General features: G+C 28.0%; 1 protein-coding gene across 3 annotated transcripts; it reads left to right on the top strand.

Moving 5' to 3' along the window:
• The first annotated feature begins 2,291 nt into the window (after nt 1-2,291).
• LOC107169669 (uncharacterized) lies at nt 2,292-20,210 on the top strand. Of its 3 annotated transcripts, none has more exons than XM_015519521.2 (5): nt 2,292-2,756; nt 4,596-4,758; nt 13,442-13,516; nt 17,115-18,398; nt 19,234-20,210. In XM_015519521.2, exons 2-5 carry the CDS (start codon nt 4,656-4,658, stop codon nt 19,371-19,373), a joined length of 1,602 nt encoding a protein of 533 aa, XP_015375007.2. In that variant the 5' UTR covers nt 2,292-2,756; nt 4,596-4,655; the 3' UTR covers nt 19,374-20,210. The 3 variants fall into 3 exon arrangements, with proteins under 3 accessions (XP_015375007.2, XP_015375226.2, XP_015375159.2); XM_015519673.2 differs by lacking the exon at nt 2,292-2,756 and adding an exon at nt 4,271-4,413; XM_015519740.2 differs by lacking the exon at nt 13,442-13,516 and having other exon boundaries at nt 2,296-2,756.
• Nucleotides 20,211-21,738: the final 1,528 nt, after the last annotated feature.

Below are 21,738 nucleotides of genomic sequence, written 5' to 3' on the forward strand. Positions count from 1 at the left end.
TATGTATATTATATCAATATTAGTCATTCAACTTTAAAATGTTACATTAAAAATTGTCTTTTAAAGCGTATCTTTGTAAACTCATAAAGTCATAACCATGAGTTCTGTTTATTTAATTAATTATTTCTTTAAAAACGCAATAAAGTTATTCAAAGTTGGTAACACGTCTTATAAAAGTAAGTGAAAGTAATATTATGTTTCTTTAACTGTTGTAGGTAACATAACACATAAATATATAATTATCTTATATTTACAATTTACATAGTTTTTCATCATCATTATTAATATTACAATAGGAAATACGATTGATTTAAAACTCACTACTATATAGATAAAGTGTAATTTAAATTTTTAATCCGTTATTTGACTGCATAATATCAACTTGAGCAGATTCATCACACATATTTTGTTCTCACTGCAGGCAATCCTATTTTTAATAATATTTTATTCTTGAACACAATAAACAAAACAATTATTGTGGTCTCGTATCGATGTGAATGTCGATTATTTCTAGATTTGGATTTTACAAAAGAAACGTTATTCGCGTGATCTGTGGTCATTATTTATTCAGTATTCTTAAATTACATTTCTAAAGCTGTGTTTAACGTCGTTTTTAAACAAATGCAAAATGCATGTAATGCTTTGTTTTAAAATCAAAATCTAGAAGGAAAAAACGTCAACAAATACCAAGCACGTAAACACGGGCCTTATCTTCGTAACTGAAAGTGAATAGTTTGATTATCAGCTATAAATATTAAACATGAGCTTGAAATACACATTATTGGTCGGAGGCATTTCAAGCGTATCTTGTACATACCAGAGCAATAAATTGTTTTCGATTGATGGGTGGATGAACGTACACAAGAAGGAAAAATTAATTAAATTAAATATACTGCCTCACCACCGTGAAAAATCCAAACGTTTCTGCTCTGATGGATTTTGAAGTTTTTTTTGTAAACTCTCTATTATTATACAATCGTAAGTATTTGCCTAATGTTCGTTTTATAGGGTTCTATAAAATATGTTTGTGAAATAATTCGATATGTGATGCAACGATTACACTTGGTATCTATTATAAGCTTTTTAACTTATAGGTACAAGTTACCGAACATTATTTTAATGTTTGTTGTACTATAGCTACTTATACATCTACGCGTATATTTCATAATAATTTTATAATATAAATACCTACTATATTTAAAACAAATTTTATCTGCAGAACAGCAAGCTATAGGATACAATGTTGTAATGCAGTTTTTATAAAATCTATAAAAGACATTTTTGGTAAATATATTTCATAAAAATTAACTTTAACAATAAGAGGATAGTTAAGTACACTATTAAAGGCGTTTAATAAGAATCCTGTCGTTGATGATCATAATTGATTATTAAAAAAAATTATCAGGCGTCCGGACGCAAATATTCCAATACTAGGTACTTACCTCACGTTACAAACGCAACATTAATCTTCTAAAACAATACTTGAGAGTTGAGACTGTTATAACTCCTATAATACCTACCCTTAAAATTCGATTTAATATACAATTAAACGTAAATTCAACAATACAATACTGATACCAGCACATAATATTATCTGGCCATGGCAGAAACTTACGGATACCCAATTCAAAATTCTATCGAAAAGACGAAAACCACACAAGTGTACCAACAAACCGACACAACCCAAAAATCTACAGTACGCTGCCAACACCCAATGACCTATGTTGCCGTGGGTTAATTAATAATAAATATATATATATTACTCGTTTATTGATCGCAATAGTACAATAGCAATAGGTACTATAAAAAAGATCTTGGATTGCTTTTTTTTTTATTTTATATACCTTGGTAGATAAAAATATAGGTAATAAATGTTCAGTGTTTCTCGTAACAGAAAGAGTGGCTAGCGGAGTTGATGATAGTAGGAGAAAAGTAATATAATATTATACATTTATACAATATATTACCTGCGTTATAATACTATCATAATATATCGGTGTGAAGTATGGACTATGGAGAGGGTAATCCAGCGGAGGGAGAAAAAATTACAGCAATAATATTGATTATTAATATGTATAAATATTATACTGTATTAGAATAGGCTAGATAAAAGAACAGCAAACACGTCGTTATTATTATTCTGTACTATTTTATCGATAAAATAATATAATATAATATTATATTATTAGCGTAGTACCTATGTTCAGAGTTTTTCTCTCTCCCTCCGCTATCATGATAATATCTGTCTCTCCGACACACACGGCAATCGTTTTCGATATCTCTCGCATTATCGTTGAGCGGTGCCTATACAGGTTTCGTGTTATCGAACTTAACGCTATCGCGGCCCGCAGAGGCACAGACGTCTCGACTTCATACGCAATAATTATAACTACGACGGCCACGTAGCACGAGCCAAGTTTTCAAAAACTTAGTCTCCCGATAAAATCATACAATAATAACGAATGTAATTGTAATTGTAATTACCGAAAAAAATCTTTATTTAAATTACCACTGTTGCACAAAACGCGTTTCTATAGCGTCGATATTAAAATATTATTATGTCGCATCGTACACATCTAGACGTTAGCCGCGGGTTTTTTTCGTCTGAATTAAAAATAATATTATAATATCTCCATCGTCGACCGGGGTAGATACGAACACGAATTTATTATATAATTGCAATAAGCAAACGCTTAAATTGCCAACACCCGACAACGGAAAACACCAACTGGCCCGTCAATTCCACCACACTACAGGTATGAAAAAAATTATGTTTATTACTTATTACAATAATATACATTAATTTATTTTATGTGTTTACCGACGACCATGGTTGTAATCGATGAAAATTATACATTATAAAGAACACGTTTTCTGTCGTTATTACATATTTTTATTTCGGTTTATACTTAAAGGTAAAAATATATTCATAATAATATAATATATTACTATTGGAATATAACTTCACGAGGTACCACCTACTCCATCGCGAGTTTTTTTTTTTCAGGAATAAAAAATTCGTTCGTTTAAAAAGTGTTTGCATTCATATTATATGGGTAAAGGTAATATATAAATATCTACATAATATTACATTAAAAGGGATTCAATACCGACGCGCTATACAGTCGAATACTACCACCTACCCATCGCAAACACTCAAGCCTTACAATATTTAAATGTATTATTATACCCACGACTCGCACCATATTATTAATAACACGCGCGTCTGACATATCACATATTACTCTGTTTGCGCGCCCTATTATCGCGTACGAGATCATTATAATGATCACGTCGTACGACGAATCGGTACAACGGCAACAACGAGTGCAATACCAGTGACCACCATGGCCTTTTATAATAATATGACGAAATCATTATTATCATCTTGTCACCGACATGAGTTGTAGGTTAAATGCAAAATAAATACATGATATTATTGGTAATATCATTATAATAATATGTCAACTCTACAACTTCCGTTTCACCGGGATGTGCGACAACGGCACGCCTAGGACGGACCATTAAATATTTCGTCAATTTTGAACGATGTTAACTTATCACCAAACATGGGTGCGTATCCCCAAAAATTGTATTATAGTGAAACTTCCATCAAACAAAAAATAATAAAAATCGTATTCATTGTAACTCATTTGGTTCTGATTTTGTTTGCTTCTGTAAAAAATTTCGTCTAACAGAACATTGTATTAAATTGAAGTTAAACTGTATTAAAATATTCTTACTATCGTGTGGGTGTCTGTATCGGCTGAACAATAGACCCATGTATTGTATATACAAGGAATTGTACGCCTTTATAAAATATATTGTTATAATATAGAACTTAGATGTTTATATATTAAATAGTTTGCGATTGTTATCGTTCGAAAACAATTATACAGCTATAAATTAATAACTAAAGGCACAAAGGGCTTGAACATGCAACAAGGTTTAAGCTCCACATAATAATGTAGGTAATGATACGTGTCAACAAACACAGAAATAATAATAAACCAGAATATAATGTTAATAATATTTTGGTATTGAAAAATTTGTAAGGCGTTCGTTATGCCAGTGAGATAACGATATTTCAACTAATGATCGTTATTTTAATAGAGTTGTAGTCGTCGCCGTGAAGGTTTCCAGAAAGTTTTATGTAACATTGTAACTTGATAAGTTATCACTGATAACTATATTACAATGATATATATAACGACATCCTGTTTCATAATAATATTCACTTGTATAACGTATACGTCATGTGTTCGATCACCAGTCGCGAATTTGAATGCAGTAATTAGTGACGATCAAAAATCTCTCGGTCAAACGAAGTTGACAAGTTTATTTGACAAAGTCATTTTCCTTTTTCAAGTCCATATATTTTTTCAATTTCAATGCACGGTTGTTCTAATACGAGTAATAAAACTAATAACTACTGCGTATCGTACTACAGCTAAGCTGCGTCTATGCGTTCGTCGTAGCAATAATACAATATTATTATTATAGTATATTTTAGTTTTGTATAGACCGTCTAATCACATTGCGATGAAATACTGGCTAATCACGGTGAAAATATTTATTTATTTTTTGTTTTTCAGAAACTAACGATAGACTTTGTACCTACCTACGGCTTTAATTTTTGTCGAATACCTACGACGATGGATAGAAATAACAGAATAATATACAACTTCGGTCCTGACGGCCGCGACGCGTGTTGGGCCGCGTTGTCAAATTCATGGAGCCGTTGTTCAAACCAGCAAGGTAAATAATTATTAATACTATAACTATATAAGTATCATATTATATAACATTCGTGGAATTGACGTTTGGTGGAAATCGATATTTTAGTCATCGACATTAAGTGCCTTATACAGCTACTTACTAAATTTATCACGTCCATTATATGACGTATAATGAAATTGAAATGCGGTCCAATGTCCATTGGTAACCGCATAACTTCAGAGTTTAGAACTGTTGGACCTATTTAACTGATTTTATTTTTATTTTTTTTTTTTTTGTAATATTCTTTATAAGATTTTTGCGGAAACAAAATCGAAAAATTTGAAATTCAGTAGAGATTATTGATGTTTTTTATACAAATGGTCGCGAAATTATTACATAATATAATAAACTTACTTACTGTTATATGATTGGATATAATAATTCTTGCTAGTAATTTTGATATTTGGTCACTATTTTTTACCCGCATTGGTTTATCCAAAACTAATTTATTCAAAACCTACTGAACCATATTCAATACAATTTATATCAATATAGGTATTCCTTGTGACTTTGAGGTTATTTATATAATTTATTATTTTTAACCCTAGAACCGAACATAGGTAACTAAAAAGTAGGTGACACATGAATTTTTTTCTGTTTCTCGCCAAAAAAGAATAAATATTTTGTTTTTTAATAAGGTTGTCTTGGTTAATTGGACATTGATTACGTATTAAATAACTATTAAATAACGTATTAAATTTACAACAAGTCCAATAACTTCAAGTTTCATACTCCTGGCGTTAGTTGATAACATTGTGTGTGTACCAAGGAAAATGCAATATTATTATGTATTAATTATTTTATCATATTCCTCACACAAATTTTATACAACTGTATTTTTAGTTATGATATATATTATATATATTTATTTATAAAAGCTATTTATTTAAATATTCTGTTGAATTTAAGATTTTTAGATAATGTTTAATTTTCTTGTGAAGTTATAGCTGGTACGTAAATACATCTCTTAATAATTGTTATTGGATTTCAGTCAGTTTTTTGATTAATCAGCATGACTTGTAAAATAATATGTATATGTTTTTACTATAAACAATAAAATGAACTAAAGAAACATAAATGCATTGAAAAAATAAAAAATAATATGCATTTAAAATGTTCGAATTGATGAAGTGACTCATCACTAGAATCGTGATTTATTATTTCGGGGTTTTTAATATTTAAAATGATTTATCTTCATTACAAAATCAATTTTAACTAGTTATATATATTAATGCATTGGATAATGGCTATAAAAAATTAGGTTTTTAGAGCTACTCTAATGAATTTCAAATAAATGTTGATTAAAAGTTTTTAAATAGTTTTAAGCTTTAGTTGAGTTTTTGTAGAACAGTATAACTTTAATCAAGTCATTACTGTGTTTATGCTACATATTATAGTCTACAATAACAGCGCATACTATAGTACACACATTATGTTAATCAAAATAAATATATCTTGCATAACTTTTAGTCCACCACAAGCACTTTTTTGAAATTTAAAGTGACTCAAATAAGAACATTTTTAAACGTATTATAAATTGTTAGTTATTTTTTTTGTTAAAACAAATACATTACTATTAAATTACTTTTTATTAGAAAATGATATTAATTAACATTAAGGTGGTTTTACTAAAAGATAATTTAAAATGTTCTTTTTTTTATGAACGGTGGACACACTTAGAGGGTCACCCTTAACAGAAAAGTTGGCTTAGCCAAAATGTGTTTGTATGCTATACAAACAATATGATACAATATTAATTCTGAATTGTAATAAGATCCCATTTTTAATTAAAACTTACGTTCCAATTTTGAAAAAATGAGAAAAACAATTTTTAATTCCATTCTAATGATTTTTCGAAAAATAGTTTTAAATATTGTGTAGTTAACTACTCATATAAATGTTTATATGTATTTTAAATAATATGTATATTATGTGCTGAATGGTGTTCAGCTACCTATATATTATTACACTTCGTCAATTGTTTTTCATATAGGTAAGTAATTTTTTTAAGACAAAATTATTATTTAAAAATGGATTATATGCTATGTGTTTTTTTAAATATTTATCATTTATTTACTTTCCATAACATACTTTTTATAAAAGAAGATAATCAATTTGTTCATCAATTTATCTGTTGTGTATAAAAGTTAAATAATTGTTTTCATTGCCTAGTTACAAAATATAATCGCAATCGGTGCCGGAGGCAAGTGGGGTATTGGGGGTCGTGACATCCCGGCATCGGATAATCGTAATGAAAGTCAGCACTTTCAGCATACGAAATTTTTTTTTAGATAAAATAACCTTTATGTTGTATTTACAAATGAAAATTAAACATCTTTTAAAAACATTCCCATTATAAAATATAAATCAGTTCCGATATCAGTTAGCAAATGGCAGTCTTGGGTAGTATTCGGAATACTATTTAGGTATTCCGAATACTTTTGAAAATACTTTTCCTAAAAGTATTTTATGCAGTATTCAGAATACCTTCGAAAGTATTCCAAATACTATATTCGGAATACTTTAATAGTATAACAATATTTTTTTTTTAGGATTTTAGTATTTTAGCATCTACATTTGCAAAATGTCAAGCTATTTGGAACAAACAGAACCGTTCTAGTCAAATGACTGACATAGTTAAAACCAATTTGGATGTATACTTAAAAACTCCTAATGATACCCGTTAGAATCCCTGGTTTGATGCTATGAAATTTCTTACTATTCATTTTAAAATGAGCCCTTCTAAATTTTATAAGATATGTGATGCTGTTAAAGTTAACCATTTTTCTAAAGCCGATATATTATTTTTGGACGACTATTTACTAGTAATGGAACCTCTGCATGTGTGTGTGTCTAGATGTATTACAAGGGTAAAAACATATGTATTTTGGTTACTTATTGCCATCTATCACATCACTCAAACAAAAATATGATGATATTCTATCGGGAAAAAAATTAATATTTATCGATTTCCTGGTTATTTTGTTTAAATAAATATTTTTTACATTCTTTATTTAGTATGTATTGTTTTCAACTGTGCCTGTCCTGGTAAAATATTTTTTACTTTAATAATATTATTAATATTATTCATAGAACATTGCATATATTGCAGATAATTATTTTATAAATATTATAAAAAATCATTATAATATAATATTGTAAATCATAAATAGTTATAGTTCTGTATATAATAATTTTAATTTACAAACAATATGTTATATATTTAAACATTGGCTATAATTTCCCAAAAGCAATTATTATTATTTTATTAATATCTATAACAAAAAATATTTTAAAAGTATTTGGAATATTTTTATAGCATTCTAAATAATTTATTCAGAATACTATTTTTATGATGTATTCGAATACATATTCGGAATACTATTTTTCATGAATATTCGAGTATTTATTCCAAATACTTTTAAAAAGTATTTTACCCGAGACTGGCAAATGGCAAATTGATTATTGATATACATAAAATATGTACATCTAGAATAGCCACTTACTCTAGCCGTAGAATATCCAATATCCAAGGATGAGATAGACATGACAACAATGATAGAAAGTTGGGAAACCCTTAAAGAACGACGAATAAATGTATAATCCACAGTTATTGTAAAAACATTGTTATTATTTTCAATTTGTATAATATTATATAGAATATAAATACTTGGTGGCTGGTGGAATTCTTAATTTAATTATTTACTTTTTACCTTTACCAACATTTTAATAAAAATCATATTCCTATAAGTGCCTAATGATAAATAATAATATACATATATTTTAATGTTTATTGCATTTGATTTTAGTCTAACCATGCATAATATGTACTTATGTAGTTATAAGTAGTATTTGATTTACATTAAAAAATTGTTTTAAAATTACATTTAAATAAATGTATTCCCAATAAAGCAATACATTTATTAATTTTCTTCTTTTTTTTATGAATTAATTAAATTCATAGCCTTATTGTGTTTATTTATTCTTCATAAAATTCAAATCGTAAGCTAGTTTAACACTTAAACTTTAAAAAAAAAATAGTCCAAAAAACTAATGATCTCCTATTACATTTTATAGATTGTAGATTACGATAAAAATAAAATGATAAATTTAAAATAAACTGTATCCATTTATAAACAATGATATTTTTTAATTTTATTTGAAAAAATTAATTATAGAAATAGCAACTGACGAGGTATAACAATCCAGTAAAACCCCTTCATGCACCCTCAAAATATCTCGTGCATCAAAATATCCCTCGTTCAAAATGTCCCACGTTACAAATATCCCTGCTACAAATATCCTTGTTACAAATATCCTACGTTGAAAATATCATATATATGTTAGCGGCAATGTGTATAATATTGGTATTTTATAAAATGTCTAGGAATTATATATAACACCAACTACAGCTGGCAATTTATAAAAAATTTTAAATTACCTAAGCATTATATTAAATCCATATTGTCAGTACCTATTGATATTTGACAATGTAACTTCACCTAAAATAAATCCATTAGTAATCTGTAATATCAATAAATTTAATGAAGTAGAATTCCTGGACAAGGCTTTATTAAATGTCCATGTTCAACAAGATGTCAAAATAACAGATGTATAAGCGTTTAAAAAATAAAATTCATTGTAATTCAAAATGTCATCCTAATTTACAGTGTTGCAATAAATAAATTTAACCAATTTTTATTAACTTAAACATATGAAATTATTAATATATATTTTTTTTTTTTTGTAATAATAGAATCCTATTATTAACATTTATTTTGTTTTTTGTCTTAACAAAGTTTAAAATAAATTTAAAAAAGTATATTCTATTTATTCTTAATTACGTTCTACATAGATTTTTGTATTTTATAGAATAATATGATAGTAATAATAATTAATAACTGCATGTTAGTACACTACCCATACAATTTACAAATTATTATTTTTTTTCATTTTTATGCATTATATTCTGTAATATTAAATTCATACCTACTTTGTAATAAATATTTTTTTGTGAGCTAATAAAATTAATAATTGTCTTAATTATTATAGAAGGAAATTTATTTTTTTGGATTATTTCACTATTCTACAGATTACCAATTTGTGTTTGTCATTTTATGAAATGCCTAGTTATTATACAGAATATTTAGGAAATGTGTATAAAAAAAAAAATTATTTTACACTTTTTTAAAAACCACCAGGTATTATATAGAATTCCTAGGCATTTTATATATTAAATATATTATACACATTGCCGCTAACATATACAAATTATTCCCAATAATATTATCCCTTAATTCATATTTATATTTTTTGTTTTTTTTTTTTTTTAAATAATTTTATAAATTTTAATTTAATTTTTATCGTTTTTGGCAATGTATATTTCAACTTTTATAGTATCTATATATCGTATTATATTAAAATTAACATTTTTTTTTTAGTTAAATATACATTAAAAAATTATATATTAATAAATTATACATGACATACATAGGTAATAAAGATTTTTTTTTAATGAAAAACTACACGCAATACATTTAAAATACTTTAGTGTAGTAACATGTTCATAGTTAAGAACCACTTCTTTTAATCGTCTGTCCAACTTCTCGTAAACTTCCTTTTTTAACGGGTAGCTCATCAGATATGTAATTTTTAATTTTTATTCTTGAAGGCCTACATGATTGTAATATATTTGTAAGTTATAATAGTACCTAATTACGTGGCATAATATAAAGATAGTGAAAATGAGATAACCATAAATTACTATTATATTGAATTCTATGTACATAGTTGGTCACCCCTGCTGGTTAGCTAACCTACGATATTTTTAATTGGGATATTTGTAACGGGGATATTTTCAACGTAGAATATTTGTAACGGGGATATTTTTAACGTGAGACATTTTGAACGAGGGATATTTTAAGGGGGAACCCCTCCATGTATAAAAATATTATTTACCAACGATAAATGTAAACATTTTTACTAGCAAATGTTTATTTTAAATTTTCGAATAACTTTTTAAATAGTTTGTAAGATAAAATATTTTATTGTTTGGATTAGGTAGGTAATCTATGGATTTATTTTATTTTAATTATATTTTATATTTTAATTAACATCAAGTAGTCTAGCACGGCAAGTCGTCTGTAGCACACGTCTGTCGACCGTCGTGCACGTACACTATCGCCCTTCGCTTATCGCGTCATTAAAATTAATGAGTACTAAGTCGAACCATATTATTCAGTTTAATTATCATCGTTTTCCGAATAATTTCGCGTGGTTTAGTTTGTTTTTAAGCGTTTAAACAAAAACATAATCTAATTCCGTCACTACCGTCACCAAATCGGCCGTAAGCCGAGACCTACAACTTATCAACCACCATGCAACGAAACAACTCAGACACAAATGAACTTAAAAACAAATTGAAATTATCTCCGATAATTATCAAAAAAACTGCTTCTCATAAGACGCAGGACGTAACCTCTCCGTCTGCCACTTCAGATAACGACCAAGAATGGAATACTGTTGACAACAACAAGCGCATTAGGTCATCTAATAATACTAACTAATAAAAAACAAACGAGCTGTTAAATTTCTCCTCACCAAACCGCTAGTCTCTACTCGACACCAACGTAGATAGTATGGATCTCGTAATCAACAAAGAAATCAACGAGTCACCCTCGTCACCAGTTTTCTTAAAATCTCCGATTAATTTCATCACTCAGTGTAAAAACCTGGGGCAAATAACGAAAACCGAGGGCTTCCTTTGCAAATCCAACTCAAAAAATATAAAAATAAACCTTCACTCAGCCAGTTCTTATCATACCGCTATAACATTGTTCAACGAGCACAAACTTGAATACCACACGTACCAGACACACGAAGAAAAATCCTAGAGAGTCGTAGTTAGGAATCTGCATCATACGATCCCTACTGATTATATTAAAGAAAAAATAAGAAAATAAGGTTTTCTGGTGAAAAATGTCTTTAACATTCTAAAATCTCAAACAAAAAAACCCTTCCACTATTCTTTGTAAACCTCAACCCATTCCCAAACAACAAATAAGACATCTTCAACATAAGCAATATATGTTTCACTAAAGTCGAATTTGAAGCCCCACACATTAAACGAGATCTAGTCCAATGCCATCGCTGTTAACAGTATGGTCACACTAAATCATATTGCAATCACCTGCCTAAATACGTCCGTTGCGGTGAAAACCATACCTCAAACCAATGCTCCAAATCCAAGGACCTACATGCAAAATGCGCACTTTGCAGCACTGTCCACAAAGACCTCCAACGTTTCCGTAAAAAACAACAATCGACCACCACCTCAAGACTAACAACAGAAACCTCCGACACACTTCAAGTCTAACTCAACAGCCAACCTCCTCCAAGAACATCACATCTGTTCAATGCTCCCGCAACATCTCTAAACGAACCCAGTGACACCCAGCACTTATCTTTCTCACAAGCAGTTAAAGATAATAAATCAAATAAGCTAAAATCAAGCCACGTAAACGACCACTCCCCGATCAACTATTAACAAGCCAACTTACAACTTTCATATCTGAATTTAAAACTCTAATCTCTCCCCTTTTAATACTTCTTAATCCTTTAATAACTCTTCTTACATCACTAATCAATAAATTAAGTACCAACAATGGAAATTAATTTTAAACTTAGATTACTTGCATGAAACGCAAATGGCATTACACCCCACAAACTTGAACTTCGGGCAACTCTCAATATTCATAACATAGACATAGCAATGATATCCTAATCCCACCTAACCCCGAACAAATCTATTAAAATTCTTGGATCAACCATCAAATTTGAAGTACCTATTTATTCCAAATACTTACTATTTTTTGATAAGTGAATAAATAAAATGTTGACGGAGTGTGTCGATAAACAATTATACTCACTCTAGTGATGGTAATAACATAAATTACTATAATAAAGAATACTGTTATATGTTATAAATAAATGTTAAAAAGTGTCTTAGTGGCTTGTTAGAAAACTATGAAAAAATGAAAAATATAAAAGATTATAACCTAAAATAATTGTTAAATTTAAATAAGAAAATAAAACCTATAATGTAGCTCATTGTTTAATAAGTTGATTTACTCACTCTAGAATTATAGCTACAAAAACAATTACATCTGCTAAGTGCTAATTTAGTATGTAGGTAGGTGCGTTTTTATGACGAATAAAATACAATATGCGGTTATGACATCCTCTTTATATTTATTTAAAATCTAGTAATTATATTTTATTCCAAGTATTAAATATTTAGTTGGCATCATATTATATTTATTTATTAATTAATTTAATATATATATATATATATATATATACTCTATACAGTCATTACGGTTTATTTTTACTATAAAATATTGTCCTAACACGTATAAATTATTTAAAAAAACTTACTTAGCCGCAATTATTTTTGTAAAAATATGAACATTTCTATAATATAGTGTTTATAATATATTATATAGCAGGGTTGGAATGGTCTATAGCTCCTCTCCTAGAGCTTGCCACTGACACAATTGCTACTATTATTAATCCATAGCAACTGACTTTAATATATAGTTCACGTGTGTATTTTTAAGTTATTTATGAAAAAACTTCAATCCCAATTTAAATTATGTTTTAGACCTTAACACAGTGAAAGTCTCGTGTGATAGTTCATCGTCGAATGATGTCGAAGCACAGTCCAAAGTTATATCAAGTACATTACAGTTTATTATTAAATAACAGCCATATGCTTAGGCACAGTTTTACAACAGTTTTTTATAGTTTTCATATAAGATAATAATCATCGAATATCCCCATAGACCTACCTATTCGAAAGTCTATATTATATTATTATTTAATAAGTAATTTAATTAATTCTTAAATATTATTTTAATTAATTTCTTCAATTTACGCATTTTGTTTCTTACATTTATATAAATAAGATTAAGAGAAAAATACCTTTTAAATATAATGTTATTTCTTATACATAATATTATATCTGCTATGAATTTTTATAAAATGTTGCCATTGACCGATTAGAAATCGTAAACTGTGACGCACTGCAATACCTACGTAGCACTCAACAAATAAAAATCATTAAAGAAAACAGTGCATAATTGTTGTACCATACTCATAGGCGTAGAATGGGGGGGGGGGGCTAAGGGGGCTATAGCCCCCCCCCCCCCAATTTTGTTAAGCCCCCCTAAAATTCTTCTTAGCCCCTTGTGTAAAAATGAACTATTTGAAAATCTTTCATTACTTCATATTGAAAGGGACTTAGCTAATATTATTAATTCTGAAGATGTTCTTAATATATTTGCGCAAAAAAGTAGACGTTTAAACTTGATACTGTAGGTAATAATTTCCTATTTAAAATGTTTTTTTTACACTTAATTCAATTATAAAATATGAATTTGATAATATGATATATGGTATTTTATTTATTTATATTAAACTTAAATATATGCTTATTTAGTTCTTTTTATATTTTATTCCTTTAAATTTTTCTTTAGTTAAATTGTTAGTACTTATATATGTTTGTACCCAAATTATAGACCTAGCCCCTTCGCTGAAATAATTCACAAGAAGTTCCAGCAGCATCATTGATTCTACGAGGAAAAAAAGGCTATAGCCCCCTCAAAAAAATCAACCATGCTACGCCTATGAGTCCATACTGCAGTTACCTATCCATCTATTTTTAGACACTCACGCCATAATTACAATTAGATTTTTCACATGTTAAACAATTAAATTAAAATGTGTTTAAAATAAAACCCCTACGACTCGAGTTAATATAAAAAATATATATCGGGATTAAAAGTGATCGAAATTATTTTGTTATGTGTAACAATACATTACAATAAATAATGTACGTCTACCTATTACACAATTTACACGTACGTGGATATTTAAAAATATGTACAACTAATGAACTGCATGATTTCACTATTATTGTATTATAGTTTTTCAGTCACTATCGCTCTGTATATACACCTACCAATGATCCAAAAAAAATAATTTCATAAAGTAATCATATTAGAGTTTCATGAACTGTTGTGATATATAAAAGCTGTTTATACACTGCAGCGCATACTCGAATAAATTGTCTTCCGTCGAAGTTACAGAACTGTGCTTATACGATTAACTACTAAGTACGTTTATTAAAAAATTTCTTGTCTGAGAATTAATTGGTTTAAACTTTTTTTTTCATTATATATTTTAAGTAAATAAACAACAGGGTTACTTTTTTTTATAATCGCCAATTATTTTCACTACGTCGTAATGCAGAACATTACGCTGCTTTCATAATATTTATTCGTACATGCAATACTGCAGTGCACTCTAGTATTCAAGAATATCAAATTTTTAAGTATAAACACTTTAAAAACATTTCAAACCTAGATAAAAACTAAATATAATAATAAAAAGTATCAATCAACTGAATTTTATTTACCTCTATTTATAAATATTTTGTTTTTAATTTTTATAATAAAACATATTATTTATTTTTGAACCTAATTTTACATGATATTAAATGTTTTTCATATATTTTAGTTTAACACCAGAGAACGTTTTCCTTATACCTAATTTATAATAAAATTAATTTTACATAAACAATTTATAATAGTATAAAAATGTCACAATGAATATTATTTTCAGTTTCGGTTTTTCGTAAAGTAGCGAAGGTATTTTTCTTAGGTTTCCAATTGTGTGAGAAAACAACATTTTGCCATATTACTTTTTGTTGAGTATAAATTATATTTAATTTCAATTTTAGTTCTATTGTATTATATAACTTTATTGTTTGTTTGTTCATATTTTCATTTTATTTTTTAATATTTATTTATTTGCTAACAAACAATTTACAATAAGTTATTTAATACAAATAAAAGCTAAGCTTGTATTAAAGGCGATGAGTTCCTTAAGTAGTATATCATTTATTACTATAAACATTTAATAGAATATACATAAAATAAAATAGGCTAAAATCTAATAGAATAGATAAAATAAATTTTTTCATTATTATATGATAATAGATGAAAATATATGTATGTATTTATTATATAAGGTGATATTAGTATTAATAAAAAAATAAATATAACAGCTTACTATCTAACTTTTTTTTTTAGTTAAAATTTTTAAAAATTTACAATCAATTTAGGTACCTATATTTAGTACAAAGGTACGATACTAACATTTCGTGTGAAATTAAACATATCACCCGATAGAATTGATTTAAAATATAGTAAAATGTAACTAATTGCTGTTTTTAGAAACTAATAAACACTTTGAACTTTTATAATATTTTAGGTTGCTCATTAACCAAATAATGTAGATATAAAATAAATATCCCTACCATTATTTGATGCTGTTTGATAACATAATGAATGTACAGCAAACTTTGTGAAAAGTGAATTTAAGAATTATAATTACATTTAATGTACATTCTATCCTTATTTTTATGCATTAGATACCAATTTACAATTAGAAAATATTTACATTATACATATTAAATTAAAAACAATAATATACTATTTAATGGTTTATCGTATCCTCAACAAACGGTAATCCAATTTTTTCAAACAACCGCTGTTTTAATACAAATAAATAATGTTGACGTCATTCGGGGGGAAAGGGTTCAAAGAGTATAAACCACCTTTTAAGTTTCTTAACCCTATTTAATATGAAGAAATCTTTTAGATTATAGACAATTCAACTACGTCTCAATGAATGAAAAATATATAGTTATAATTAATAAAACTATAAGGTAAAACTTAAAATGTTATACTCTCTCGTTGATCAATGCACTTCCTATTTCATTGCTTATCCTATAAATTATTTTAAATGTTTACACTAAAATTTTTAAACGATTACTGACTGTATAAATTATGAATACATATCTATTAAAATGGCCAGTAAATTTCAAATAACGATAGAAGCCACAGTGTCTGTAAATTAAATAGGCATGTTGTAAGATGCCGAGATGGTACACTTATCTAGAATCCTAGATAGTAAATAACAAAAACCACGAGAGGATAATGAAACAAACATCATTTATTTGTAAAATTCGATAAAAATTCATGTTTCAACAGCAATCGATATTTATATAATTGATTAAATTAAATTAAATTACCAGGAATTAGTTTTATGATTCATAAAAATAATAGTACGCAATATTTAATATAATATTAATTTTAATAAACTAAAATATATTACTTTCCTGTGTAAACAGTAAACACGTATGCAAAACTCTTATAAATTATAAAACGAATTTCTATTCCTAAATAACTGTTACGGTTATTGGTTCACAGGATCATTTCATTCGAGGTCAGTCAATTTATGTAGGCCAACCAAAAAAACTAGCATTTCATCTCCGCGGCCACCACCACTACCATCGTCTTCACCAATTACTCTCAAACGCAAATCATTTAGACAATTAGACGTACAACAACAACCGATATTGGCTAAGAGTCACCTATCCAGTTCAGTGGAAGTTATGAAGCAAGTGATTTTGGAACCACCTTCAATTAATGATCAGTGCAACTGCAGCCAGTCCGGGTATTCAGAACTGTCCATCGTCAATAGTTTCACGAGCAACAATAATAACAACAACGATAATGACAAAAACAACCAGAAGTTTGGGATGTTGGAAACGAATGACGTCAACCATAAGCAGCAGCAACTGATGTGCGTGACTGACTCTGGATTTTCAACAGACATTACGAAACTGGCCACTGTCTATGCTGAAAAGCCAGAACTCGAACTACAGAACGAATTTTGTGATCACATTTTATCTGGATCTCCTCCACCAAATCCATCCACTCCCAACAAGCAGCCAACCGAAAGTGCACTTCATATCGAAGGTGAAAAAGTGTCATCCATATCTGGTCAATTGGTTCTGTTCACTACTAACAAGCAGTCATTTGAGAATGAACAACAGATCGAAGATGATGTAAAAGTTTCATCCATTTCTGGTCCATTGGTTCTGTTCACGGCCAAAAAGCAGCCATTTGAGATTGAACAACAGATTGAAGATGATAAACAAGTTTCATCCGTGACTCTATCCAATGTGATCGAACAGCAAATCGAGAGTATACAGCAGATAGAAGATGACAAAATTTCATCCATGTCTTGTCCAAAGTCTCTGGCTAATACCGTTGAACAGCAAATCGAAAGTGTACAGCAGATGAATGATGAAAATTTTGCATCCATTTCCTGTCCACCAATTCTGCCCATTGCCACCGATCAGCAAATTGAAGATGGAAACATTTCATCTGAGTCCAGCCCGTTGACTATGTCTACTGCCATTGAACAGAAAATTGAGAATGAACAACAGATCGAAAGCAACCGGGTCTTATCTATGCCCAGTCTACTGTCTCTGTCCATTGCCATTGAACAGCCCGTGCCTACCAAAAACTCAGTGATGACGGAAGTTGTCGTGACCAGTCACGATAAATTTTCACCGGTGTTATCACCACAGTTTCCAATTTCGTCATCCGCTGACGTCGAAAATTCGATAATCCTTAAAGTTATCTCACCATCGCCGAAGCCAAACTCCAAATATCAAGATGAGTGTCCGGTTCAATCAAATACAGGTAAGAACCAAACCAACAATATAGTAATTTATTTCAAATGTAGTCAGCAATCAAAATATTTATATAATTAGTTTCGTAACATGAGGGGTCTCAGAGGTTGATATAGAAGAGTGGTTCTCAACCTGTGATCTGTGGCCCCTGCGGGTCTGTGATACTCATGTCGGGGTTCCACGGCAGCATTGACACCTAACATAAATCAATGTGATATGAGTGCATTATTACAATATTTTTGGATTATTATTATTTTTTTTTTCATATAAAATATAATTCATATTTTAATAGATTAACCTATGTCTACTTTCTATAATTTGAAGTATAAAATAATTATTATAATTTTATGAAAACATGAGATGTTTTGTAAAAAAAAGGTATTCGTCAAAAAAATGGTAGGGTGTCTGCGATTTCTAAAAATCTTTCATAGGGGATCCATTTTCTACAAAAGGTTAAGAACCGCTGGTATAGACGATAAAAAAATGCTGATAAAATTATACTTAATATTCTTTAATAGAGCCAAAGAAAGCTACAGCAAGTATGATAATTTTATCCTAAAACGCATTAGGTACGTTTGTACTCACAATCATAACAATATGTTTAGGTACTATTTTTATACTAATGTCATAACATGTTTGTGCCCTAAAGACTATAATATAGATACATATTTATTTTACATAATATATTATATAATATTTTTTTATACTCAATATCAGTATTATTATGTAGTTTCTATACAAAAATATACAATTATATAAACATTCATGAAATTGTAGATCATGTATTTACTTAGTCAATAACTTTTATTTAAAGGTTATCTTTTTATATTTTTTTTAATTGACAGGAATGATGATGCTCACAGAAAAACCCACATTGTCCAAATACGAGATGAAGATTAAAGAAATAGACAACAACATAATTTCATTCTCGAAATCGATCCTGGGCACGGTGCTAGTCGTTGTGCTCCTTCGCATCTTGTTTTGATATAATCCACATTTAACCATCGTTTTATAAGATTTCTATGTCATCCATTTATGTATTATAATATTACTTACGTACGAGTAAAGTTTTCCACAAACTGGTTAATCCAAGGGACTATCAATTTTCAGACGCACTCGTCCTAATTTAAACGGATGCTTTTGAAAATCAATCGTCTCTATGGACCCTCGGTAAACGTTACTCGTTCATGTCGGGTGATGATAACATTAATTAACTTTTCATCCTAGGAATCAAAATTCTTTATACATATCTAAATCGGTGTGATTTTTTTTGTTTTTTCAACTACCGAATGATGATTTATATATTGCTGTTTAGTTTATGCCATAATATTTGTTATACTTCATATAGTTTACACAATAATTATTATTATCACTAAGCCTTATTGCTACCCACTTAATATTCAACCAAATAAATTATTTTTATCGACACTGCAGCCAATTTAGGTTAAATTATCAAATTGATTTATCATCACTTCCTTACCTATTATTATTATTATTATAGTCCGTTCACGTGCACTAGCACTGTGTGTATTATTTATTTACTATATTTTTTATTACGCGAGTTATTTTTATTTTATTTGAATTATTATACCATATTTGATAAATTATCATTATAATTGAAAATCGATTCTTTGTCATAAGTACGTGTATTGCATATAAATGTTATAAGTACAGGATATCAGTTTTAAAAACAAAAAAAATCTTTACCGAGTGTATTATATGTTCGTTGTTAATTTTTTTTTTGTAGTTAATTTAAGTGTTTCCCTGTATGTATAGCGTGAGCTTAAAAAATAATTTACCAATAAACCATTATTGTGTTACATATTATACTATTTATGTTTATTCTAGATACTATTTATTTGATTGCCGATTATTATAAAATCACACAGAATCACTAAAATATATTTGACAAGTTAAATGTTCTTTCTGTAATGATAATTAATTTATTAAACATTTAAATTTAAAAAAATATATTTAATAATTAATCACATATTTATTATATAAGCTAAAATTAATTAAAAGTTTGATATGTTACAAAACATTTGAATACAACTACTTAAAACATAATATTATGTAAAGCTTAAAGAGTAATAATGTGTTTTATTAATTATTTTATTTATAGATGATTTTGATATATACAAAAATTCTACTAAAAATTTATTTCTACCTCATCGATATCACTATACCTATTATTATTTTTGTTGTATTGGTAATTTGTATTTTTTGTACCGTGATTATTCAGTTTATCCACGTCTACTTATGCACAAATATATTTATATATAATTAAATTTAAATGTGTTTACTTTTTAATAAGCATCGAACAGAGTATAAAAAATCCAAAACGACCTAGTTGTAAGATTTGACAAAAAATAAAACTGCCATTGACTAACTACCGGTCTATGACAAAATATCCCCGACCAAACATCCCTAAACCAAAATATCCACGTAAAAATATTCAATGACAAAATATCCCGCGTAAAAATATCCCCTACAAAATATAATATAATAACTGTTGCGATTAGAAGTGATAAAATAATCGCACTTTATCTAATATAGTATTATTCGTTATTTTAATAATGTTATTATAGTGTTTCATTTTATATCATTACCAACAGTGCATGTCGTTTACAATCTTAAACCAAATTACTTAACTAATACTTTTTATTTAATGAAAAAATGCTAGAATTTATCAAAAGCCGAGAAACATAGCATTTCAATATATTTTTAAATGTTTTAATTAATTTTTAGTATTATATAAACGTATTAATACCTTTATGTAACTTGTATAAAAAAGTTTAAATTTTTAATGAATAGTTACGTGGGATATTTTTACGCAGGATGTTTTGTCATAGAATATTTTTGCGGGGATATTATGATTTAGGGATATTTGGTCGGAGATATTTTGACATATAACCTATACTACTACCTACTACTACTATAACTACCTACCTACCTAGTAAATAATAATACGCGGGCTGAGAATCAAAAGGTTCTATGTCCACTTTTTTCAAAAATCGTTTTTTTGCATTTATTTGTTTAGTTTTTAACTGTGCATCTTTTGATTTAAATATGATATTTTTACAATTAGTACTTAGTGAGATATAGAAAATGAAAAGGTTCTATATCATGAAAAATTACAGAATCGTGATTATAGCTGTAGCTCGATAGAACTTTGTTATTCTGATAAGTTTACATAAGTATGAAAAGGTTCTATCGTCATGTTATTCAATGTTGGTTAGTATTAAAAGGTTCTATCAATAATACACGATATCGTTGATACGATAAAACAAAAATTACAATCATATCGTACAATATTTTTGTAATAGTAGCCAGCCGGTATTTATAAATTT

Source organism: Diuraphis noxia, unplaced genomic scaffold, assembly GCF_037042655.1.
Source record: "Diuraphis noxia isolate RWA-SAM2 unplaced genomic scaffold, SU_Dnox_SAM2 contig0001, whole genome shotgun sequence".
NCBI lineage: Eukaryota > Metazoa > Arthropoda > Insecta > Hemiptera > Aphididae > Diuraphis > Diuraphis noxia.

What these genes read in the sequence shown, in the direction of transcription:
- LOC107169669 (XM_015519521.2), top strand. Translation starts at nt 4,656, where the DNA reads ATGGATAGAAATAACAGAATAATATACAACTTCGGTCCTGACGGCCGC. An exon ending in ACAGTCCAAAGTTATATCAA is followed by an intron (nt 13,517 to 17,114) that starts GTACATTACAGT and finishes ATTGGTTCACAG; the next exon opens with GATCATTTCATTCGAGGTCA. An exon ending in TCCGGTTCAATCAAATACAG is followed by an intron (nt 18,399 to 19,233) that starts GTAAGAACCAAA and finishes TTTAATTGACAG; the next exon opens with GAATGATGATGCTCACAGAA.